The sequence below is a fragment of the Microtus oregoni genome, unplaced genomic scaffold (genome assembly GCF_018167655.1).
Source record: "Microtus oregoni isolate MIOR12 unplaced genomic scaffold, Mior012 000028F_ref0000031, whole genome shotgun sequence".
NCBI lineage: Eukaryota > Metazoa > Chordata > Mammalia > Rodentia > Cricetidae > Microtus > Microtus oregoni.
Genome location: NW_024543087.1, coordinates 26,262,299 through 26,289,099, shown reverse-complemented (window position 1 = coordinate 26,289,099; position 26,801 = coordinate 26,262,299). Strand labels below are relative to the sequence as shown.

Genomic DNA, 26,801 nt, shown 5'->3' with positions numbered 1-26,801 from the left:
ATTGATTGGTGTTTCTGCCTGAATGTGTGAGGGTTTCAGATCCCCTGGAATTGGAGTTACAGACAGTTGGAAGCTGTTATGTGGGTGCTGGGAATTGAACTCTGGTCCTCTGGAAGAGGAGTCAATGTTCTTAACCACTACGCCAGCAGGACAGCAAAGGAGAGGCTGGGAGCATTCCTTCGCCCCATGTTCCTGCCAGAGCCCTGCAGATCTGTGGTCTGTCATCACCACCCACTCCACCTGCTCCGCCCTGGACAAGTCGGCTCCAGGAGCAGATCTGACATCCCGCTGAGGCTGTCAGCCATCATTTTAAATCATTGCCCTTCAGAAAATAAAATCTCAGCCAGCTCTTCAGTATTAATCTGACTTTTGGAAGGGGCAGAGATGAAGCCAGCTGGCCTCTCGTCTGGGCTTTGTTCTCCCATGTTTGGCCCCATGGGGAAACTCTAGTCACAGATGCATGGCCAGGGTTTGAGGGATAACCTTGAGAAGGTTTCGGAGGAGCATCCTTTACTCCAGACACATCCAAGTCCAACTTTGCCCCTTCGGTTACAGAACCTTAGGAGAAGACTCTAAATCTAACTTACTTTTTTTTTGCCAAGCATTTTAAATTGGTTTTGGGATAAATACTTGGCTTTAGCAAAGCACACACAGAAATAATCATTCTTTTTAGTTTGTCCCCATTCAATCAGTCTTCACCTAGACAGCTGGTGATGGCATTCTTCCCTGATCTCTCTGTTAAGTCCACCGAGGCAGGAAAGTCTCCAGGGTTTCTCATTGCCCACAAAGTGACGATGAAGTCTTTCCTCCATGATCTTGGCCCCTTTGGCCAGTGTGGCCTTCCTCCTCTGTGCTTGCCACCCTGCAGTTCCTTCCGCTCTCCTAACACTTGGTAGGATCTGTAATACCCTTCTCGTCTGTGTTCACAACCGTCCCATGATCTAGACTTGGGCCAGCTGTGGCTTCCCAAGGACTCCTGCCTGTTTCAAGTGCAGTATCTCATTTGCACTTCCAGAGGTCCTAATACCATGTCTTTCGGTCTTAGTGTGCCACTGTTTCCTCTGCCAGGAGTTCTGTTAGGTCACATCTAGGTAGGGCTTTGTGGGCCCTGCCTTCGACACACAGAGGGCCTCTATGATGAGGGTACTGTTTGGTGTCCAGGGAAATGTTCACTCTAAGAGCATCTCCTGAATTGTAGTATATATGCAAGCTCCAGTTCTCTCTAACTGTGTGGCTCAGGTAGGAGCATTGATACCAACCAGCAGCTTGCCTGCCGTAATGTTTTCAATTCAAATGTTACAGACTCACTCTTGTGGCCTTGACGGTGCCATCTGCATGAATCTTCTTATTCAAACTGAAGTCTATGCATCTGCAGTCCCTGGAGCCTATCCAGTCTTGTTAAGTCTTGGTCTGCATTTTAGCAAGGCCTCTGACTGATTTGTAGGGACAATCAGGTTTAAGAAGCGCTCCCCAAAAGACGTCATGCTTCCTTCCCTATGCACGCCTGGTGAAGCATCTGGGGTGATTTGATGCACCCACAGAATCATTTAAATGTAGAGAACACAGAAGCAGTGAGTGTCAACTACATGACTACATCTCATTCTCACCCCCAACCCCTTTTTCGTTTGTCTTTTTTGAAACAGGGTTTCTCTGTTAGCCCAAGCTATCCTGGAACTCCCTCTGTAGACCAGGCTGGCCTTGAACTCACAGAGATCTGCCCACCTCTGCCTCCCCAGTGCTTTGATTAAAGGCATGTGCCACCATCTCCTGGCTCTTTTCTTTTTATAGAAATGGGATGTGCCGTTGTGAAGGTTTGAAGAAAAGGTGTTGTTTGGACCCATGGAGAAACTTGCAACCGAGTCCCATGAACTGCTGGGTGAGGCCTGCCTAACTTCCTGGAGTCCTCTGCTCAAGGCTGAGGAAGTTTCTCGAGGACTGGAGAGCTGACTCTGCAATCTGGGAAGGCCAGACCCACTTGTCTGCTTGTCTAGGTCAATTACAAGTCCAGGGAAGAAATAGTAAAGGCCACCAGGAAGGTCCATCTCCTCCTGTCTTTTATAAGAGGATCATTTTGCATGGAGGGACAGTGAGTAGTGGGGTTTGGGTCTCATCTGGCAGGATCAGGTAGAAATGATAAATCCTAGCATGCGTTACCAACAGTAGCAGTCAGAGACTCGGTGTGTTTATTTGATTCATTTGTATCAAGGAGGTGGGTTTATTGTAAGCAGCTGAACAAAAGGGCAGGTTCAGCTTGGGGGGGGGATCTCTTTCTGGGAGCAGTCTCAGGCTGTAAAAATCAGGGAAGAGGAGGCTTCTGCTGGCACTTTCTCCATACATCGTCAGCATCTGCGCCAGGTCAGGGAGCAGGGGAAGGTTTTGCCATTTCTGGGAGTCGGGTCCTGGGGTCCTTGACATGGCTGTGCTCTTGTCAACAACACACATTGACACAGGAGGGCATCTGCTCCCCAGAGGCGTGGATCCTGTTCCATGGTCCTTGAACACCTGGGTCAGCTGACAAAATTTCACCCAAGAGTAAGAGGGAAGTGACGCACCGAAGTGACTGCGATCCAGACACCTTGAAGGAGAGGCATGACGCCAGCCTGCCTTTGCCCTCGGAGGAGCTACATACGCACTTCTTCACTGGCTTCATCCTATAACTGGATGTACCTCTAAGCATAACGGTCTCAAACTGTTGGGCACAACAAAGACGCAGTTTGTGCTTTGAGGTCCCCTCTTCCCCGTCCAAATGTGCTGAGCCCCATAGTGAGCTGTCGCCTGTCACTTGTCAGTGTTACTGCCTCAGAGTTGCTCTCAAGAGCAAGACAGACAAGCATGCTTGGTACCCTGGGGTCACGTGTTGCCTTCAAATCCTTCCTTCCTTCTCTTGCTGCTGGCTGAAACCCTGATAAACCCCCTCCACCCACTGGGGAGTGAAGCTAGCAAGTGAGTCTTTGGTCTATGTGTAAGTGGTATGTCAGAAACAGCGAGAAGAACAGTTCTGCCCTCAAGGAGCTCATGTGCTTTCTGAGAAGACAAGACCAATCCACAGAGAGGAGACAGGAGCTGGAAAACCACAGTCTGAAGAGACCACACCTTTGCTAAGGTGTGGAATAAAGGTGTGACAGGGTCAGTATCTTACATACAGGTGAGTAAGGCCAGGGCCAGGTGAACAAGGCAAGGGCCTTCATGTGGGAGGGGTTATTTGTGACAGAAATCAGAGGCCACCACTCTAGACCATCACTGGAGTCTGAGAGTAGATTCCTTGTGGGCTCAGGGAGATTCCAGCTAGGAGCAGGCCCCTTTGCTCTGCAGTAACAGCTCCGTGGGAAGAGAGGACCGTAGCAAAGGCTTGGTGGGGCGCTGACTGGGGGTGCTCCCAAGAGGCAGGGCTCCTGAACATGATGGATTGCTTTCTGTGTGCTGCAAACTCTCCCACCTGTAGGGAAATGGCTTAGAACAGGTACAAGAATTTAAACTGTCAAATTGTTTGCTGACTTGAGCTGCGAGTGGGAAGTGAGCTGGGGAGGGGTCTATGCTCTCCTACAGAACAACAGGGAATCTCACTAGGTGCATGCATGTGACTGCTCCACAGGTCTGAGGACCTGAGGTTCACTGAGGCTCACTGCCATCACCGTAGTCCTGACCTCTCCCATCATGTCTCCTTCATTTCCTAGTCATAGCAGTTTCTGAAAGCCAGCCTACTCTTCTCCTCAACAAAGACATCTCCTTTCTTGGCTCCTCTCCCATATACAGTGTTCCCTCAGCCATGCCCCAAGTAAAAGTTTAACCTTTCCACCTATGAGAGGCAGCCTGCCTTGTCTATAAGCAGCAAAGAAATCAGCAAGATATGGCTAACTGTAGGTTGACCTGAAAAGCTGGGAGAATGGACCAGGCTAGAAAAGCACATCCAGGACCATCTGAGTGTGGTTCTTCCCTGGAGAAAGATGTTCATCCACGTAAGAGCCTGCAGCTTTGCCAGGGAAGGGAGAACAGGGTGGAGGGCTGGAGGTGAGAGGTGCCTACCTGTCTGGGACCAGGACGTTAGGTGGGGTTAGATGTTAGCTCAAGGGAGGTGTCCTCTTGCGCTCTAAGGGTGGGGGCATAAACGGTAGAAGGGTACGGTGGCCATTCCTGCATACAACAGATAGCCTAGAGAGTCCAATTATGATCTGAAAGGTTTCTGGGTAGTAGGTGGGAGAGGGACTGGCTGGAGTTTGCAGAAGGTAACCAGGAGAGAGAGGCTCTCCGTGTACAGCATCTGCCCACCACAAGCTGCCTGTGTAGGCAAAGAACCACGGCGAAGCAGCTGACTCTAGTATCACACACAGTGTCGATCACTGCCTGACTTGATGAACGGATGCAGGGAAACGATTCTTCCCTTTTTGTTCCAGGAAAGGCTTTTTTTTTTTTTCTGTCTTAAACCAAGGTCTCACTGCCCATTCATTAATCATCTTAACACTGCGAGGCTCTGCATCGTGTCTGGCCTCTGACGATGCTGGAGACAGGACAGGCAGCTGATCCCACTCTGACTACTCAAGCTCACTTACGGGTATTGTCAGCAGTATTACTCACTACAGGGTAGGTGCCCTATACATTCCTCGCGCAAAAATTATGCAAGATGATAAGCTTTTTTTCATACACTTTAACACTAAATTTGCATAGATTTAACAAGCACAAAACTCTATAAATAAATTATGTTTAAATGCAGGCATGAATACTTACTCCAAAGTCTGTAGGTGCCTCATTTGTCAAAGACAAAATGTACTGGGATAATTTTTTAGATACAACATTATGTTTTGCTTTTTCCATTTAAAACCCCATTGTGATTCTGCCCTGTGCTTACGAAACATTTTTTTTCTAGGCTTTCTTTCGAAAGGCCAGGCTTTCACTGTTGATCTTTACAAGTTAAAATAAAACACAGTGGCTTCTTACTCAGGTGTTGGTTCATCCATCCATCCATTGGTCATTTCTTAGGCATCTCCCATTAGGGCCAGACACTGCGCTAAGCCTCAGAGATGCAATAGTAAATCAGGTAAAATCCTGCTTCCCACATCCTTGTGGACCACACCCACTAGAGCTCTGGTTCCTGAAGTCGGGAAAACAGTGTTCTTTTCCAGCCTGGCTTGTTCTGCTCTCTTGTCCATTCTTTTTCCTTCATTCATGCCTGCATCACTCCCTGGGTTTTCAGGAATTAAGATTGAGCAGGAGCATCCTCAACATATGCAGAAGAAACAGAGCGGTCCACATCAAACCCGAGATGCAAAGACAACACCAGCACCCTTCCTTGATCACCAGATCTGCTGATGTCACTGACAGCGATAGTTATTATTCTAAAGACTACTCGGTTCACTGCAAGAGCCAGCTACGCAGTTGTCCTTGCCTCCCTTCCTGGCTCTCAGTCAGGCACCTAGGGGTGACTGGAGAATGTCCCGTCTGCTTCCTGAAAGATCCAAACTGACACAAATGAAGCTCCCCTGAGGGCCATTGCTCTGCCCTTCCCTGCACCAGGCTTCCAGAATCTTCCTCACCCAGAGACCTGACCCCTTCTCTCCCACCCCTGCGTGATCAGTACTGTGTCTAAGCATAAGGGCCATGTGGGCATTCCCTAGGAGCTGAGCATTGATGCAGAACTTGAAGCCCATCAGCTCGGCTCAACGCTCTTGGTCATCAGACCCTGGGAATCTCTCCCAAACTCCAGAATGTAATGGAATTTAAGTAAGGGAGAACTGTGGTTAGAGCCGAGTTGATCTGATGTTCTCAACTGTGGAACGGGGCTTGAAGAGTTGTGGGAAGGCAAAAACTACCACTTCTTGCTGGTAAAAGGGCTATACCTTAAACTTTCTTCAAACATATGCTGTGAGATTTGTGGACACGCCCAGCACCCTCTGTGCCCCAGGTCACATTGCCGTCTCACAGCACGACTAATCAAAGCAGGCTCACCTTGCCAGCCAGGCTTACACACTGGCTTCACGTCCACTTGTACCAGGGTGTCCTGAGCAGCAGGTTTCTGTCCACAGTCATAAGCGGTTACCAGGATCTCATACTGACGTTGTTTGTCAAAGCTTAGCTTCTCTGTGTTCCTGATGTTGCCTGAAGAGCAGGGATATGCACAATCATTTCTGGTCAAATGAAGCACTTATCCAAACCCTTTCCCATCCCATCAACCTTTGGAGGGGAATGAAATGTCCCCCTCCAAATTCTCTGTGAAAATAAAGGTCAAGAAAGAATGCGGGCTGCCACACATAGTCTCTGGGCTTCCAGAAGAGCACTGGCTGGAGCCAGCTCTCTGTGCAATAAAAGAACTAGAGAAATCCAAGCAGCACCTGGAATCCAACTGGCCTGAGCTTAAAGTAATGAGTTACCAGAAAGCTACCCTTGAAAGTGCACATGTGTGTCTCGGGTGCTGGGCTCAGAGTGCTCATCTTCCTTGAAGTTTCTGGGAAAGAGACAGAATCCAGACAATGTCCTGGCACATAATTTTTAGTGTCTGGGCTTGTCGCCAGGAATACTTACTGCCTCTTCTCACATTATTTTGCTACCAAATAGGAAGTAAAATCAATAAGAAAATGTGTGACCTCTCTTCTGAAAGCTGCATAGAATAACAGATTTCTTGCCCCGAGGAAGGAGACATTTTTCTTCGCCAAGAGAGAACAAACAGTGTATTCACAGTCATTTGTGTGTGTTTGCCTCAGAGGAATTTAATATTATGATCAGAAATAAATATTTGATCATTAATGAGTGAAACTTAGGCTGGCTGGTCTTTTCGTTTGTTTTGTTGTTAGTTTGATTTTGATGGAATACTATTCTTATTCTAAAGGAAAAATAAATAAACAAAGACACCAAACTCAACACTTTCAAGTGTTTAGTGCTAAGACATGAACATCATCAACTTCTAGGAGTCATTTCCTTCCAATATTCATAATCTCTCTCTCTCTCTCTCTCTCTCTCTCTCTCTCTCTCTCTCTCCTTTGATGCTAGCAGTGACAGCAAATATGAATGAACTCAGATGTTATCATCTCTTACGCAAATTGAAATTTTGAAAACAGAAGCAAAACAAATCAACAAACACAGAATGGCAGATTCTGATACCTATTTTATAATTTCCTAACACTAAAAGATATTTGTGTAAATAAGCTTTCTTCATTTCTACAGTTAAATATTATTCATCTGAATTGGGGGCATCTTCTCACAAAAATTTCTTGGAAAATTGGCAAATCAAACTTTGCTCTGAAGACCAGAGAAGCTGGTTCATCAATCCCATCCAGCAGTGTATCACGGTGGGGAAGTGGAGGCTGGTCGGTGTCAGAGAAAATGCAAAGCACCCAAGAAATTGGAGCCAAACCCCACCTTAGCTGTGTTCTCTCAGCTATTTCTGGAAACACAGCTGTATCTATTGATGTGGAACCATATTTTCAGAGTAAAAATGGGCTTGCTATGTTTCTGTCTTCCTGCCTGATATGTAGAATTCCTTGTGCTTCCTTCCAGATGTTGGTTGGTTTTGGTCTGAAGGCCTGAACAGGTCTGGAATGGCTCCCAGGATTGGTAGCATTCCCTTTAGCCTCATTTCTCTACCTACTGGTTGCAGCCTCTTTCCCAGGGGTCACCTAAGACCATCATATATATATATATATATATATATATATATATATATATATATATATATATATATTTGTATTACAATTCATGACAGTATCAAATTACAGTTATGAGAAAATAATTTTATGATTGGGGGTCACCAAACATGAGGAACTATATTAAAGGGTTACAGCACTAAGAAAAAAAAAACCCAACAACAACAACAAAAAAACCCTAAGAACCTGTGTCCTATGGACTCTGCAAACTGGTCTGTGGCTGTTCTCATCACAGGAAGGGATTCTGCCAAGTTCATTGCAGGAAATACTTCTGCAGCACCAGCCTGAATTCTGAATTGAAGTCTTAACTCTCTTTCTTCAGGGTGAAATGACTCTGGAAAGGTAGGCCACTTAAAAGAGGGGAACTCAGGGTTGACAATCCATGTAGCAGTAAGCAGACAAAGCACTATTGATTGTAGCCAAAAAGAAAACACACAAACTGAATCTTTGGCTCAATTTGTTGCGGCTCTACTTCCGGAACAAGTCTTAATGAAAGTGTCTGGGAGACTAATTTACTTTCTCCACCACCACCAACTCCGTGCATGTGTAAATGAGTTTCAAAGAAAAGAACTTGAAACATTAGGTCACAAATGAGAGTATAATAACACGGCTCACTGTTGCATGGGAGAAGGTTTCTTGAGGAGAAAACAATCATTTAAAACTCGTTGAAAGCTCAGAGAAATTCGCCATCTTTGTGTCTGTTGCAAATGTATCTTTTATTCCACCTTTGAGAGAGCTCCTACTTCCTGGCTACTTGCTGGAGCTGGGCCACAACAAACTCAGGTGAGCTGTGGTCTTAGGTCTGATTAAAGTCTAAACGAACTTGGAAGCTAACCAGTAATGGCCAATGAGAACTTACTTTGAATTCTTTAAAAAAAAATTAAACGTAGAAGAGGAAGGTGAACTTAGCACAGTGCTATGCACACTCTTGCAGGTAGAATTTAAGTTGTAACTACCATTCTGGAAATGTGTTTAAGATTAAGACTCTCTCTGTGTGTGTGTGTGTGTGTGTGTGTGTGTGTGTGTGTGTGTGAAATTGCTCAGACCTTTGCAAATGCAATTTCTCATCTAAAAACTTGGTTCTAGGAAAATGATAAAGGACAACAAGCTGCAGATACATGTGTGATTCTGTTCCAAAACTAGTCTGGTAGTTAAGAGCCAAGGAAGGTATGAGTCTATACATCTATGGAATGCTGACCAGGTGGGAAATACAGAGGATTTTTAAGGATGATTAATATACAGATAATTTCATTTTGAGCAAAAAAGAAAGGGGGAGAGTAAGGATAATGTGGTCTTAATTTTATTTAAAAATTTTGAGGAAAAATGGTAGACTATTAATCTGGTTAGAGTGTGTGTGTGTGTGTGTGTGTGTGTGTATTTGTGTGTGCAGGCCAGAGGTCAATGCTAGTTCTCCATCTCATTTTTTTTTTCTTAAAGTATCTCTCTGAGCCTGACACTGGCCTATTAGGTTAAACTGTCTAGTCAACAAGCCCCAGGGACTGCCCTATCTCCATCCCCACCCCCGGTGTGAGGTTTCCAGGAATGTGTCATTAAACCTGGCTTTGACAGGGTGCTGGGAACAGAACTCAGGTCCTCATGCTTGTGTGGCAAATGCTTTCTCTCAGAACTGTCCCTTCAGCTCCCAGTACTGTTTCTTTATTTGTTTTTGGTTGATGCATGACTTATTTCTGACTCTCATAATTTTGTGTGTTCCAAATTTCCCACATGGATTATTTCTCTATTCTCTATTTACAGCTTACCTAAAGAATGTGCTGGGTTTGGGACACATCAACTTCAATGTCCTCAGTGGCCTAGAATTCCTAAGAGCAACCTTTACCCGGGGAGATGCGCAGCTGAGATCACATGGAAAACAAATGACTGCGTACACATAGAAAACTCCGCCGAGGCTTGGGTGTCATTGTGCCATGGAAACCCTTGATGCTTCCTCCTCTCTCATTCCCTAATGTGGTCCAGTGAGTGACTGTGCTGCACAAATGCACTCAGACACTTAATTCCAAGCTTACTGATAAAGATTCAAGACAAAGGGGAGCTAGGTTTCAAGGACTCTCATGCCTGCTCCTCCCAGATGACGAATGAAAGGAGAGCCAGCTTTTGTGTGCTTCCCCTGGATGTATAAGTCACATCTGACAAACACTATATATTTAGGGCATTGTGTTGCCAGCCTTTTAGTCACTGTGACATGTATCTGATAGGAACAACTGAAAAGAGGAAAAGATAGATTTTGAATCATGGCTTCAGAGTTTTTAGCCCATGGTCAGCTGACTCCATTACTTTTAGGCCCATGATGAGGCAAAATGCCACAGTCAAGAGCATTCAGTGGGCAAAGATGCTTGATTCTTAATGATCAGGAAGCAGAGAAAGACAAGAGACAGGCTAGGGACAAGATATACCCTGAAAAGGCATACTCCCAATGACCCCCTTCTTTCAGGCAGACCCCACCTCTCAGTTCCCACACCCTCCGACAAGACCACCAGAAGATTAATCTTCTGATGAGGTCAGAGTCCTCCTGATCCAACCATCTCTCCATGACTGGGTTCATTAGTAGGAGACGAAGTCTTAATATAGAAACCCTTTGGGTGCCTCTAATGTCTATACTACAAGTGGACAGTGTGTCGGCTTGATACAACAGCACACCTTGAAAGGGCTCCCATAGTCAAGACTTTAATATTTAATATAGGTACAGTTCACAAAGGTATGTGTGTATTTGAGGATACTTGATATCTACACTCAGCAAAATTCAAACTATAGTGCATATAATCCATAGCAGCTGTGGTTGTCATATTCTCATTAGGTCCCCAATACCGATTTCCCTTAGAGCCGAATGCTTGCACACGCTGACTGATGTCTCCCATTGTTCCCACTCCTAAGTCCCTAGTAAACACCACCCTACTCTCTAATACTGTGAGTTCAACTTTTTCTCTAGCTCCACATGTACATGAGATTATAAAATATTAGTTGTTCTCTCTTGCTGATTTACCAAATATGATGCCCCTCATGCTATCAAACTTGTTGCAGATAAACCACTTTCTTTTTTTTTTTTTTTTTTTTTTTTTTTTTTTTTTTATTTTAATTTATTTATTTATTAAGAATTTCTGCCTCGTCCCCACAACCGCTTCCCATTTCCCTCCCCCTCCCCCGATCAAGTCCCCCCCCCTCTCATCTGCTCGAAGAGCAATCAGGGTTCCCTGACCTGTGGGAAGCCCAAGGACTGCCCACCTCTATCCAGGTCTCCTAAGGTGAGCATTCAAACTGCCTAGGCTCCCACAAAGCCAGTACGTGCAGTAGGATCAAAAACCCACTGCAATTGTTCTTGAGTTCTCAGTATTCCTCATTGTCCGCTATGTTCAGCTAGTCTGGATTTATCCCATGCTTTTTCAGACCTAGGCCAGCTGGCCTTGGTGAGATCCCAATAGAACATCCCCATTGTCTTAGTGTGTGGGTGCACCCCTCGTGGTCCTGAGTTCCTTGCTCGTGCTCCGTCTCCTTCTGCTCCTGATTTGGACCTTGAGATTTCTGTCCGGTGCTCCCGTGTGGGTCTCTGTCTCTGTCTCCTTTCATCGCCTGATGAAGGTTAATATTCCTGAGGATGCCTATGTGTTTGTCTTTGGATTCACCTTATTTAGCTTCTCTAGGAACATGAATTATAGGCTCAATGTCCTTTATTTATGGCTAGAAACCAACTATGAGTGAGTACATCCCATGTTCCTCTTTTTGGGTCTGGCTTACCTCACTCAGGATAGTGTTTTCTATTTCCATCCATTTGTATGCAAAATTCAAGAAGTCCTTGTTTTTTACTGCTGAGTAATACTCTAATATGTATATATTCCATACTTTCTTCATCCATTCTTCCGTTGAAGGGCATCTAGGTTGTTTCCAGGTTCTGGCTATTACAAACAATGCTGCCATGAACATAGTTGAGCATATACTTTTGTTGTATGATAGGGCCTCTCTTGGGTATATTCCCAAGAGTGGTATTGCTGGATCCAGGGGTAGGTTGATCCCGAATTTCCTGAGAAACCGAAACACTGCTTTCCAGAGTGGTTGCACAAGTTTGCATTCCCACCAGCAATGGGTGAGTGTACCCCTTTCTCCACAACCTCTCCAGCAAAAGCTATCATTGGTGTTTTTGATTTTAGCCATTCTGACAGGTGTAAGGTGGTATCTTAAACCACTTTCTTTTTTTAAAGGTTGAATAATTTCACAATGTGCATGTCTGTATATATCACTGTGTGTGCATGCGAGCGTGTGTGTGTGTGTGTGTGTGTGTGTGTGTGTGCATCTCTTTCATTTTCTTTTCCATTTATCTGTCTACAAATACCTTAGGGTTTCATGTCTTGGCCACTGTAAATTATATCACAATAAATCACAGGAGTGAATTATCCACTCAAGAAAGCAACTTTATTTCCCAGGACCTGGAGTGTTAGATTATACAGTAATTCTACTTTTAGTTTTTGTTTTCTGTAATGAATGGCGGTACAAATTTGTTTCCCAACCAAAGGTATACAAGGTCTTCCTTTTCCTCAACTACCTTATATAACATCGTGATCTGAATCTCTTGGCTTTTTGATAAAGGTAATGATAACTGTTGAAGGGTGACATCTCATTGAGGTTTTAATTTGTGTTTCACTTACGGTTGATGACACTAAATACCTTTCCTTATACCTCTTTGATATTTAGATGTTTTCTTTGTGAGGACGTCTATGCAGGTGCTTGGCACTTGCTTTCCTAATGAGCTTTATGCATCTTGTATATGTTTTGCACAACTCATTATTGTACATATGGCTTATGAATATTCTCTTTATCCTGTAGGCTGCTGTTTTGCTTTGTCTATTACTTTATTTACTGTAAAATTATTTTTAGTTAACTGTTTTTTCCTATTCTATTGCCTATCCTCTTGGCTTGTAAAGAAGTTTTTGTTTTATCATAGAAAAATATTGAATTTTGTCAAATGCATTTTCTGTATCTAATCAGATGGTCATATATTTTTTGTCCTGTATTTGTAATATGATATATTATATCATTTCATTTGTATGTGGTGAAACTTCCTTATAGCCCAAAGAATAAGTTTTACTTGATCACGGTGTATGATTCAATATATTATTGAATTTAGTATGTGTTGTAGTTTGAATGTGAACTGTGCCCCATGGATTCATGTGTTTAATCACTTAGTTTCTAGCTGATGGATGCGATTTGGAAAGGTTGGAGAATTTTTAGGAGGCAGGGCCTCACTGGAAGAAGAGGGTTATTGGGAGTGAAACTTAAGGCTTTATAACCCAATTCCATTTCCTGTTAACTCCCTGCTTCATGAGTGACTGAAGCTCTGAAACTGTAAGCCAGTCCCAATTAAATGTTTGCCTTTATAAGAGTTGCTGTGGGCATGGTGTCTCTTCACAGCAACAGAACACTGACTAAGACAAACCCATGGGAGTATGCCCCAAAGTAAGTTCTTTCTCCCTTAACTTGCCTCTGTCAAGGTGTCTTGCTACAGGGATGAGAAAGTGGCTAAGGCAGTTTGGTATTGGGAAGTGGAACTTGCTGTGATAACTTGACCATGAGATTCTTAGGCTTTTGGTTTGAGGGAGGAATTTGAAACACTTTGGAATTCTGGGTTTTAAAATACGTTGACTATTATAAAATGAGCGTAATGGGACTCTCTGGTGTGTGTGTGGGAGCTAAAATACAATGCAGGAAGAAACATGGATAGTGGAGGTCTGGTCATAGGTTTCAGAAAGGGGAACAAGGGCTCTATTGGGAGCTGAGCTAGGATCGATTTGTATACTTGGTTGCAAAATCTGGCTTCTTTCTGCTGCCTCATGAGAAGTTATGTGAAGTTGAAGACAACCTGTTTGGCAGAGGAAAGGTGTTCAAGCAAGCTTTGCGGTCCAGACTAGGAGAATACCAACAAGGTAGCTGTAAAGAGCTGCAAAGGAGATCAACACCATTACAGAGCAGTTGCCAGATGTCTTCTCCACCAGCATAGGTTGTGCTTGAACTGTGAGCCAGATTTAACCCTTTCTCCTGTAGGTTGCTCTCATCCGATCACAGCAGGAAAAGTCATCCAGGCCTCATGCTACTTGTATTGTTGAGGATTATTTTTGTTTCTACGCTCCTGTAATCCCAGTGCCTACTTTTCCTTTATTGTACTATCCTTATCTGAGCTTGTACAGAGGCGATATCAGCCTTTAAAATAGGTTGGGAGATACTTTCTCCTCTTTAACTTTGTAAGGAGAGTTTGAGACTGATTGGCTCTAGTTGTTAGATGGCTGCTGTGAAACCCTAAAGTTCTAGACTTATTGAGGGTAGAAAACCACATTTTTAAATTACTGTTAATCTTGTTATACATTTTACTTAGCCAGCCTATATGCTCCTAAGAATGAATCTATTTCTTCTAGGTTATTCAGTTGGTTGGTGTGTAATCATTTTTAGCAATTTTTTTTTTTACTTTCTTTGTATTTCTGTGATATTTGTTTTCTTGTTTCCTTTTTCATCTCTCTGGTATAGCTAAATGTTTGTCATTTTTATCTTTGAAAAATAGCCTTCACTGATTTATTTTCTACTGTTTGTCTAGTTTTTGTTCCATTTATTTCTGTTCTGATCATGGTTAGTTGACCCTTATGCTAATTTTGGACTTTCTTTGTTCTTTTTATATTTCCATGAGGTATAATATCAAGTTATTTAAATTTTTTGTCTTTTCAAACCTGATTTTTATCACCATAAATCGCCTTCTTAGAAGTGCTTTTCAGCAGCTTAAGTTTGGGTGTGTTACACTTCCATTCTCCTCTAGCTCCAGGTGCCATTTGGCTTCCCTTTTGGTAACTTCCGCGATCCACTGGTTCGTCTGGTGAATGTTACATGATTTCCACCTATTTGTGAATTTTATCTTTTGCTTTTCTACTGTTATTATTCTCTAGTTTCATACAGTTGTGGTTAGAAAATATGTGTAATTTTATTCTTAAATTTAAGGCTGGTTTTGGACTCCAAAATTATTGATCCTGAATATATCTTCTCTGTGCTTTGTTTTCTGCTGCCTTTAAGGAATTGTGTATTTTGGGCTTTAAAGTATAATTTAAGTGTAATGCTCTCCTATTGATTTTCTGTCCAGATGATATGTCCATTTCTAAAAGTGGGTACTAAAGACTCCCACTACTATTGTATTATTGCCTACGTTTTCTTTCAGCTCTGTGAGCATTTGCTTTGTATATTTAGATGTTTTGATGCTGTATGCATGTGTTTTTTAACAATTGTTTTAGTCTATTGATAAATTGACTTTATCATTAGATATTGCCCCCTTTGTTTCTTGATACAAAAGACTATGCTTTAATCATTTAAGCATTCTGTGAATTTTGATTGGTGAATTTAGTCCATTTACATTTAAAGTAATTATTGGTATATCAGGACTTAATATTGCTATTTTAAATTACTTTCCAGTTGTTTTCTAGACCTAGATCTTGATTCTGTTCATCTCCTCCTTTGCTTTTTTTGTGACTTGATGCTTTTCTATAGCAATTTATTTTTATTGCTTTCCCTTTTGTCCACTGACATTGATTTGCTTTGTGGTTACCGTGAGGCTTGCATGAAATGTCTTATAGTTATACTGGTTTTTTTAAAGCTGACAGCAACCTAACTTCAGTGAAAGCTCTGTACCACCTCTCTTCAAATGTGTGTTTTGGATGTCACAGTTTATCTGCTTTTGTATTTATTGGTATATTATCTTAGCTGCACTCATTCCTAATATTCTTGTCTTTAAAATATACTTGTAAACAATTTACCTACTATCAGAATATTGTAAATTCGATATGTACTTACTGGTACCAAAGACTTTCGTGTTTCGATATTATTAAATGGTCTAGTCTTGCTTCATCTCAAGGAGTGACTTATCATTTCTTGTAAGATGAGTCTAGTGGTAATGAACTGTCTTTATTCTTGCTCATTTTGGAAAGTCATCTCTCTTGTTTTTGAAGGGTGACTTTGCCAGGTAAAGCATTCTTTGCTGGCAGAGGTTTTGTTATTGTTGTTTTATCTCTTTCAATATATTACTTTATTCTCCCCCAGACTGTAAGTATTTTTAAGACTTTAAATTATTTTCTCTTTTATCTCAGTGTGTGTTTTGCCTGCATGTACCACATGCATGCTTGTTGCCTACAGAGGCCAGAAGAGGGCATCAGTTCCCCTGGATGCCCACATGAAATTACATGTGGGTGGTAGGGATGACTCTTGCAGTCTTCAGTTTTGCCTGTGCATTTACAGAAATGGCCATCTCATCTCGACTTTTGGGAATGGTCTCAGAAATCAAATGCCTTCCCTGTGTGGGTTGAGGAGAAACTGTGGGACCATGCATAGTATTCAGCAGGTAGTTCCGTGGGTGAAAGGAAGAACATGTTGTCTTGGCTCAGAATTTTGGGGTTTGCAACATCCTTAACATGTGGCCCTTAGTGCAGCAAGGAATATGGTGGCAAAGGGGGCATCTTGGTATCTTCAGTGGTAGCTGTGACAAGAACCTGACACAGCAGACTTTGAGACCATTGTTGAGCATCTAACTGGATGCAAGAATGTACATGGTGACAAGGATGGGGCAGGGCCAACTGTGGATCTACGAATAGTGTGTGTTTACAAGCATAAGGCTGGTAATGTGTACATATAAAGACTGGCTTTGTGTATGCATTTGGTTCATGGGAGCCAGCTACAGAGATTAGGCTAATTTTCTATATACAGCAACAATAGGGCTTGAATTGCTAGTACAAATGCAGGTAAATGCAGGAACTGTTTATGAACGCACACACAGTGTTGGTGAAAGTGATGGAGTGCTGCAGCAGGGGTTGGTTGTGTGCATCTGTGTAGCTACAAGGGTTGACTGTGAGCACAAGAGCCAGTCAGTATCAAGGAAAGAGTTAGTGGCCTCATAGACATCTATAGAGAGAGGCATCAGAGCTGACAATGCACATACTTACGGCTAGGGGGCCAGACGTAGGAGTGAGAATGACTGTAGGGTTTCGTGATAAGAGTTAGAGCTGTTAGAAAGGCACATGACAACATGAGATGGCTGCAGGTGCATGCTTAGCTGAGGGACCCTGATAACAGGAGTTGAGGCTAGCTGCCCGTGGGAGCATGGCCAATGGATTAGTTACAAGTACATACGCTGTGGTCAGCCTACGCTTGTAGTGGGTACACAGGTCGTTTGTGAGTTACTGGATGCACTGGGGTCTGGTTGGGTGCCCCTGGAGGATGAATCCTCGAGAGAGGAAGAAGAGGAGTAGTGGCTCAAACGCTTGGAGGCTGAAAAAGTGGAAAACGATGGGTTTCTTATTCCTTAGTGGTAAAGAGGTGGGTCTATTTCTTCTGGGCTTTTGTTGGATTCCTATCAACAAAAGGTGGGTGGTGCTGTGATCCACCAGGCCGAACACTGCAGGGTGCATGGTAACGAAAGCTACAGGGGCTGTGCAGAAGTGACCAAGAGGGTGGTGGAGGTGCCCTGTGAAGGCTGCTGGTGTTCTCTCCAGAGAAGGCCACTGGAGACCGTGGCGATTTCTGCTATACTGCTGATACTGAGAGCCCTGACCATCTAATTTGTTTTCAGATGTTGCCCTATATCTTGGTCATATTGGCCTCCCCAGTGATCTGGGTGGGAATGAGGTGGAGGTAAGTCATGTGGGAACTGTTCTGAAAGTCTGGGGAAGCTGGCTGTTGAGCATGCTCTACCTTTTTACTATGAGAGGAATTTGTGAGCGAGGGAATTCCTGTGCTGGCCATTGCCGATCTGGGGGATGGGATAATGCTGGTAAAATGACACTGGTGTTATTACCCAATTTTTGAGAAGTTATTCTCAATATTTCTTTTATTGTCTTGTAATTTCTTAATTCAGTCTCAAGTTGTCCTAGACTAGCTTCTTTCGTTTGTGCATGGCTTTGAACTTGTTCTTTGTTTGGGAGGGGGAAAGAAACCTGGGACTCCCTTCCTTGCCTCTTGCTGAACTTACCCTCCCTGCGTTTATGAACCTAAACTCCTACGCCATTTATTCCTTTCAGTATTCCTTTCCAACAGTATGACAATGTATTAGGAAAGTCTCCCTGCCTTAGGGCTCAATTTCTCTACTTGTCCAATGAAACTAGGGATCCAGGTTCTGCTTATCCCAGAGAGGCTGGCCTAGAGCTAGCAGATGGAGCCTGTATACCACCGGATATAGATCTAGAACTTTCCAAGACGGTGGCAAAAACTTAATAGTTATATGATCGTCATCTCAGTCCAGATTTCATGGGGAGTAACTAAACCGCAGTCACAGGAACAAATGTCTAATCACCATGGACAGCAGCAGGTCTCAGCACTGCTTACGCAGTGAGGACTCTCAGCACCCCTACCCACGGCTGCAGAACCCCACAATGAGTTTGGAACTGATACTGCCAAGGAGGTCCAGGGGTTACAGGTGAAAGAGGTTGGGTGCGTAGGTACAGGAGATCATTCAGACTCCGTCTGGGGTCTTTCACCCTTCTGGCCGGTCGCTGTATCTCACCGCCCTCCACCCCACCCATAGGCAAAGAGCCTGGCAGGTTGAAGAACCAGGAACATGTACTTTAGCTGTGGGATGAAGATTGTGGAGAACCTCGTGGCCAAGGAAGGCGCCTGAGATTCAGGAGCACTTTCCCCGACATGCTCATATGCAAAGAACTTCAAGAAGCTAAGAAGGTCGCCGTGGACGTGATGGTGAAGAGCCCACTGGGAGGCTCGTGAGAATGGGAGCTGCGTAGGTCCTGTCTTCATTACTTGAGAGCAGCTTTTGTAAGCTTCTCAGTTGGGAGCCCGCATACCCTGGGAGCGCCAACTCTCCTCACCATCTTACATTGTAAACCAAAATTGGAGGCCAAGGCCTGGCAAAGGCCCATTGCTCACTTTTAACGAGACAGCCAGGGAAAGAAATTGGCATATGTTAGCAAAATGGCTCATCAAGGTGAGTAATTATCCTCATGACTGGGGCAGTTTACCCTCAGATGAAAGAATGTTCATCTCACCCTTCCTCGGGAGCTCTTGAGAGCCAGGACCAGGAGGCCAAGCGGAGCTTGGCCACTAATCACAGATGTTGCCACTTGGCTGTCTCGCTATTTACCATGCTTTGTCAGGTCCCAGATTCCAAAGCTTTTGTGGGAACAGACTGCCACATGATGACGGGGGAATAGAAACCTAGAGCGTGTGATGGGTACAGGCCAGCCTTTCACAAGGCTTGGCTTGCTGGAGGGAGTGGTTCTGGAAGTTGTTACAAACAGAACTTATCTTCACTCTAGTATTCCTATCTTCTACCTCGCACAATGAGCATTTAATGATGTCCAGACGTGGAGCTCCTAGTCCCGTGGCTTTTAGCCTTCTGTCATTATAGTCAGGTAGATCATCTGGTAAGTTCCTTGAAAGCAGGGATGAAGGTGTTCCCTTCCTCTATGGACTCTGGTATTGTTCTTGGGATGCAGATTATACCACAGAGCAAGCTGCCTTCAGGTCTCAATACCATGAAGCATTCCAGAAAAGCCAGGAGCACATACATGGCTAATTTGTTTCCCCCTGTAGCTGTTGACGAGTGAGATTCTCAAGTCTAATTTACAGTTTCACTCCAGGTCCCAGCATGCTTTATACATAATTCCACTCTTCATGCCCCCTTGATTCTCTTTCGTTTTTCCTCCCTCGTTGCTTGATGAGCTCCATGAGGGCGGACCTGCCTATCTTGAGTTCTGTTCTAGCTCCATTCTGAGCCCATCATGAAACCTATCACTTGGTTATAGAATAATGCAGGTCTTACAATTTTTGCATCCTTCTGTGCTACTTAAAGGATATCTGAAAGAAAGTGGGGATAATCTATAGATACCCACGCAATTCACACTATATCTGAGCTATGCACTCGAGAAATAGTACCATTTCATTACAATCAACTTATAGTCCAAGTGGATTGAGTTGATTGGACCTCTGGCTGTGTGTACGCTATAATAAGATTCATATTAATGGTGATGGGAAATATCCAAATGGTTTTATGGTACCATTTTCAGTGCAATTCAAGTTGGGAGGAAGGCTCTGCTATGGTTGAAATTCTCAAAGGGGAGGTTGGCAAGAATTTTAAAGATTTCTTAGCAAAGTTATGGTTGGGAGGTGGTTTTAAATTCCCAATTCTGTTAGTATTGCTTTGCCTGGATGCAGAAAGCAGGTTGTTGTGGTGGTGAATGGGGGAGCTGGGGCTCATGTTATAACTGATAATATCGAAAGGGACCCAGATGTGGCCAAGGTGATGATGAGGCTCACACCTGGATAATAATTAAATAACTCTTCCAGAAACCATCTTCATTTTGTATATAAACATGTACAATTATGAGTTCTCCAGACATATTCATTGAGTTTCTGGGATTTCCTGAAAGTAGTTTAGACTTAACAAGGTTCTAATTATAAATGAACCATCATCAAGAGCATAATTGGGTCATGATGCCTAGATAAAAGGTTTCAAGGGAGGTACCACTGTCAAGTACCTGTTGGGCCTCTCTTGGCCTCCAGAGTGGGGACAGTGAGTTTGTTTTCCTGATTGTACTGGAATCTTCCCCAGGACACTCACCGTTTCTGTCGATGGCAAAAGGCACATCTGTTGTGACAATTTCATAGTTGCAGATCTGGCTGTACTGGGGGGAGCAGTCCTCATCGATGGCTTCCACCTGCAGGATGCTGTCGTAGATCTTGCCCTCTGTGACGATGGCCTTGTAGGCTGGCTCTTTGAAGGTGGGAGCAAACTCATTGACATCCTTCACCTGGATGTGGACCACAGCCCTGGAGCACAAATCAGAAAGGGAAATGATGGTAAAGAAGGAATCATACCATGTGTTGTGGGACATTGATCCGACCCAAGGTCATGTGACTGCAGAAGCCTCAGGGCTCTCAATCAAGGCAGTAGGTGCATGAGCGCCTCTGTCTTTCCTCCCTCTGGGAACCAACCATCTACCTGCTCTTGCCTTGATGCTGAGCAACTCTGCCCTAAAGAATCCTCCCCATTCGTTATCATTCCCTATTGCCTAATTCAGGCTACATATCCCCTCGCCATCTTCTCCCTTATCCACATTCCCTTCATTTATTCACACAACCCCCACTCAGTAAGTACCTGTGGGGCCTCTCTTGGCCTCGAGAGTGGGGACAGTGAGTTTGTTTTCCTGACTGTACTGGAATCTTCCCCAGGACACTCTTCCACTATTCTATGCTCTGAGCCAAACTCCACATGGAGAGAGCAGAGTTGACTCATGCTGAGGCATATGTGACAGAGAGAAATGAAGAGCTTTGCAGAAATGAAAGCTTTAGACTGGCTATGAGCCGAGGGCTGGGCTTAGGGAATGCTTCCCGGAGGATCAATGCTTTCACTTGGTCTTGGACGTGGCCTTGGAGTCCCTTCCGGAGAAGAAAAGCAGGTAGAACATTCCCAGATGCTCTGGGGGCACTCAGCATCACCTTGGCCACATCTGGGTCTTTTTCTTATATGACCGGTTATAACACCAGCCCCCTCCTCCACCACCAATCACCAGCTCCTAGTCAAAGTAATGCTAATGGAACTGGGAGTTTTGGACCACCTTCTAGCTATACTTTTGGTGTGACTCCTAGATGGATATATTTAAAGAACAGTTTATAAACAGAATAAATGGAGGTGGATAGCCCAGGGCAGAAGGGGGAGATGGAACTCACTTGTGTGACTTCTTCCAGGCTGCCTCCTGGGGCCCCACACCGCAGTCATAGGCCTGGATGATGAACGTGTACTCCTTCTGTAGCTCACAGTCGATGGGACTCTTGGCACGGAGCCGGCCTTCTCCAGATGTCTTATTGAGCACCACAGCCTCAAAGGGCAGCTCCTGCCCGTGGATCTTGAATGCACAGATTTCCCCTGCAGAAGGAGAGAGTATAGTGATTACAAGTGTCGGTAATCTCCAGGCTGAAGACAGTGCCTCTGCTGGGCCAGATTCACAAGCCCCACACTTGTACCTATTTTCCTCCATACACTCAGAATCCTCTAGACTCGATCTCTAGAGATCAGCCCTACATGTTCATTTCATCCAGAAAAAAAATGGAAGTTTTACATGCGTGGGGATGTCACCCAGCAGGTGCTTGTGTCCTCTTTGTATGAGGAGTGATTTTTCCCAGTTTCTAGCCTCTCTGGAAGATTTTCCCTTGCTTTGTGCCCAGTGTTGGATTAAGCAACTTGCTAACAGTTGAAAGACAAAGGAACGTTGATAGAAAGAATCGAAGGCCAGAGATGTGCCTAGTCTATGGTCTTGTGGCAATGTCTTCAATGCTTGAAAGTGTGTTCCGCGGGCTGGCAGCGTTGGTGATGAGAAGATGCTTAGGAACAGGGTCCTAGGTCCTGCCGGACCTGTGCCAGAGCCTTCATTCATCTTAAGCATGAGCATTGCTTTTCTGGGTCCTTTACTCTGGTTTACACACAGCATATTGATGCAGCTGAATCCCTCTCTTCCCTCCTCCAGCCTCCATTATGTCTCTCTACCCCCTCTCACAGTGGGGGTTGGCAATTTTCTCTTTTGAAACAGTGGGAGTGAGTCTCTGTGAGTCCAAGATTCCCCATGGAGCTTGAACAGCTAACTCCTTAAAGAGCAGACATGTTGTGAAATTAATGCATTTTGCCCCTTCAGCTGGGTTGATGTTTATTATAACTGTTTCTCGGCATTAAAATTATAAGATCACAAGAATCTCCTTTTCCCCCTCTGTTTGTGAATATTTATTTCTTGAACTCTGACTATAAAGCAGGCCCTGTAGTAAATGTTTTGAGATGTGCTGAAAATTTGAGACGTGTCCTCTTATGGTATTGAGAGCACTTGCAGACGTCAGGGAATGGTGCCCAGCTATCCAGAGGCCACTTACGGCACTTAGGGGTATGCTAGCACTTGAGACGGGTAGGGAAGACCAACTGAAGGCTACTAAAGTATGGAACCAATATATACGGGTTCAAATTTCAAGTGTGCTATGTACAAATGGCAGGTTTAAGACAAGTGACAGTGCTTCTCTGGGTTTTAGGTGTGGGTTCAGGGGATGGTGTCAGGGAGAAGGACATCTATTCTGAGATGCCTCATCCTTGGTCTGGCATTGCTTCAGGTATACGCCTGGACCAGGGAGAGGCACATGAACTGCCTGGGACGTGTTTAGGAGAATTCGCTCTCAGGGTGGCAGAGGCACTGGCTTGTCTCACTCTAGCCCAGACCCTGTCCAGCTGTTGATAGGCGCTGACAGTTCGAGGCAAAGGAATAATGCAATTGATTGCATGCCTGCTTTGGGCAATGACCTTTGTATCTAGGCAATCTTATTTGACCTTCATGACAAACTGACAAGGCAACTGTTCTATACAAGTTTATACAAATCACGATTGTCCTTCTGTTGTTGAGCCTGGGTCCTATTATGTAGTTCAGGATGGTCTGGAACTCACAATCCTCCTACCTAGCCTCTTAAATGATGTGAGATTATAGGCCTTCATGACTCAAACTTATATGAATTACAAAAAGAAGTAGGAGGAGGGAGAAGAGGAGGAAGGAGAAAAGATGGAGGAGGGAGAAGAGAAGGAGGAAGGAGAAGAGGAGGGAGAAGAGGAGGAGGGAGAAGAGGAGGAGGGAGAGGAGGAGAGAGAAGAGGAAGATAATGAGGTTACTTGCTCAATGTCACTAGGTAAACTTGGGCATTAAATGAAGGTATGGCTGACTTGTAAACCCACATGCGTTCTCCTATGCTGCTCTATCTCCAAAGAATACTAAGATATCTACAGAGCCCCCCAGGGATGCCTCTGGGAATGATTCATATTCTAATCCAAGTATGGCTGAGCTGAGTCCTGCATTTTCCATAGAGGCAGCATGCCCTGATCTCTTTCTAACAATGTTTTCTAAGATGTTCAATCAATACCAATATTACCTGTGGGCTTCTGTTTTTCTGATTATTTCTTTGATCTTCAATTTCATTATGAACATTCCACTTTCACTACCTCCTTTCCTGGTTATTTCTCAAATATAGATATACAGTAATGGGTAGAATGGGTTGTGGGGCAGGTTCTAACAGGAACATAGGCTTCCATTAACGGCTGCTGTCCAAGGTTCACTGGGCGCCTCAGCATGGCCCATTCTGACATGGGTAACTCTGTAGCCTTTAGCGCAGAAGAACAGGTTTTATCTGATCCTTGAGTTTAATTCCTGCTCTGAATTAGCTTGTGTGCCATGTGATTCCATCCCAAGATCAGGACCTCTGTGACAATGTTACCAATGTTCTCAAACTGGTTGCAGAGCATTCTCTGAAGTGCCCATCCACCATCATGATTATAAGGCTAATCAGACCATTTCATTCTGAAGAGCCAACCTAGACCCAAAATAGATGAGGGTAATTTTCTGCTGGGAACATCTGATCACAACCAAAGTAGTTCACAAGACTCAGCAATCCTTAAGAAGCAAAAAGGGAGGGGGAGGGAAAGGACACAGAGGAGACCCAGGAGAAGTAAACTTTTGGGTCATGCATTTCCATCTTGCTTAGTTCAGTGTAATTCAGTGACACTAGCATTTTGGAGGACCAACTGTTATAATTTGGATATGAAGTGGCCCCACTCTCCCAAGACTCATTTTTTGCAGGCCTGATTCCCCGTGCAGCATCAGTCAGAGGTGTGGCAATAACTTGGTGGAGGGATTGACGTCCACCATCACCAGGTCATCAGCAGGTCAGCAGGAACCTTCCCTTTTTCCTCTTGTCCTTCCTGGCTGTCATAAAAACAGCTTTGTTCTACCTGGTGCCCCCACTGTGATTCTCAGTCTCACCTCAGACCTGAGGCAATAGGGCTAAGGGCCCACACAGCCTTATCTGGGGCCCAGAGCAACAGCGCCAAAGGTCCATGCATTGAAGCCTCTGACACAATAAACCACAGCAAACCATTTCTTTTTCAGGTATTTTGTTAAAGTGGCAGAAAACTGATGATTGTAACAAATAAGCCCTTGCACTACACTTGAAACACAAAGGACTTGGGTACCTTAAAACATCAGGTGTTATCAAGGAGCCCTTGGGTTGGGAGGAAGACCCAACTACAAACGGGACAAGCTCAGTGACTTCTTAGTGTTCACCAGTGCAGGCTGAAAGAGAATTTGGTCCCTTTTGGGCATAACTTAGAACTCAAATCACACTAATTCTCAAGCCTCTTTACTGGATGCGCATGCTCCGGTTGCACAAACATTTTCTTGATAGAGAATCCATCCATTCATGCAGTAAATATTTATCAGGAACTAAGGGCCAGGCCTCAGTGAAGCAGTGATAAACACAGCCCCAGCTATGGTCCACACACTACTACTTGCAGTCCAGGAAAATGCGCCGGCAGATAGCCACATCCCTATGTGAGGAACAGGGAGTAAGTACCACATGCGCGCTGAAGAAGAGATGCAGAGTTCAGACCTGGCGGGACATGCAGGGTATGCCCGCCTAAGCATGTGAAGGCCGTGCAGAGAATGCAGGAGGAGAAAGAGGAGTTACAAGTCTACTGGAACGACATCTTGTTTCAGACAGAGGGACAATATGCCTTGGGGACCTTCACTCAATAGGAAGGGGCAGGGTGAGTCCAACACTGTGGGGTCCAGTGTGGCGGTAAAGAAACTATTGTAGGACAAACTTCCTGGGTATGTGATGTGGGAGCACACAGGGCTCTGTGGTCAGAAAGGCACTGGGCTCCAGTTAAATGTTTGTGTTTGAAGCTGATGTTGCTGAGGCTGGGGAGATAGTTCCGGGACTAAGAGGGTTTGTTTTGCTGTCATAAGGATCTGTGTCTGAATCCCTAGCATCCAGGTAAAAAGACAGGAATATCTATTCATACCTGTTACACAGCACTGAGGAGGGGAGACAGATTCTGAGAGCTCTGGTCCTGTGAGATACCCTGTCTCAAGGTAATGGCAGAGAATGATAGAGAAACTCCGTGTCCTGCCCTGGTCTCCGTGTGCTCAAACACAGGCACAGGCAGTACATGGACCACGCACACAGGCACCATACACACAAACTGGCGCTACTTAGTAGCGAAAAAGGTTTTTCATTTTTCTATAGTTAAGGCTATAGAAAAGGTTTTTCATTTTTCTATAGTTAGGGCTATATCAATTAGAAATATTACCACAAATTGAATGAAAGAAAGAAAAAGTTAAGAGAAAGACCCGGGGTGGAGTTTTGGCATAATGATGCTTGTACTGACTCTCAGCATCAATACCTAATATACTGGGTCACCTTGGTCTAGAGTTTGTTACTAAAAAAGATTTTCTGTAGGAGGATGAAGCACTTAAAAACAAATCAGACCGAATGGTCTCCAAATAAAAACATCACTATCAAAATCTTGCTTTCTAACATGCTTTGTGCGTGAGTGTGGGAAGCTGGTGTGGCAGAAACAGTGTTTGACACACACAGGTTAGCATCGGGGGGCAGTCAGCTGAGATCACCGAGCCTCTGGGTGCCAGGACCTTCCCACAGTCGCTGAAGGTAAATGAACTCAGTTCATCACAAACACGAGCCTGAACAGAAGGAACAGTCATAGTTCCGAGGTAGGATGTGCTGGCTCCTACCCCTCAAGCTTCTGTCTGTGGTGCACTGTTGCCTTCTCTTCAGCAGAAAGGCACTCCCCAGACTCAGCAGAAATTGGTATCGCTATCTCTCTGGCTCTGTCAGAAGTTTCTGAGAAAAATGTTTTTAAATTGATTTTCTTTATGTTTTTTTTTTAAATTTATCTTATGCGTGTGACTCTTTTGTCTGCATGCTCATATGCCTGGTACTCGCAGAACTCAGAAGAGAGCATCTGATCCCCGAAACAGGAATTACAGATGATTGTGAGCTGTCATGTGAGCATGGGGGATCAAATTTGGTCCTCTGCAAAAATGAGTGTGCTAAACTGCTGAGCCATCTCTCCGGTCCTCTAAACTGCTTTTCAAAGAATATTTTTGAAAGCACAACTCTTATACTCGAACAAAGGTTTGTGTGGATTCCATCTTCCAGATGAGGAAACTGAGTCTGGGAGAGGCCAAAGGACTCCTCCGGGGTCAGGTCACTTTGACAATGAGGAATGAAATGTAAATGTGTGCATTTAGTCCCAGACCCATCAGTCCATGCATGGCACTCGTTACCCTGTCACTGGGATGCTCCAGCACAGAGCTT

The 26,801-nt window shown here is 44.4% G+C and overlaps 1 protein-coding gene across 2 annotated transcripts in view; it reads right to left on the bottom strand.

Annotated features, from left to right (window-relative positions):
* Positions 1-26,801, bottom strand: part of Clstn2 (calsyntenin 2) — a 580,398-nt gene that overhangs the window by 114,189 nt on the left and 439,408 nt on the right. For both annotated transcript variants that reach the window (XM_041676753.1, XM_041676754.1), the window contains exons 3-5: positions 21,336-21,531; positions 20,227-20,435; positions 5,941-6,090 (exon numbers count right to left, since the gene is read on the bottom strand). In XM_041676753.1, coding sequence (XP_041532687.1) covers positions 5,941-6,090; positions 20,227-20,435; positions 21,336-21,531 — 555 coding nt within the window. The remainder of the gene's footprint in view (positions 1-5,940; positions 6,091-20,226; positions 20,436-21,335; positions 21,532-26,801) is intronic.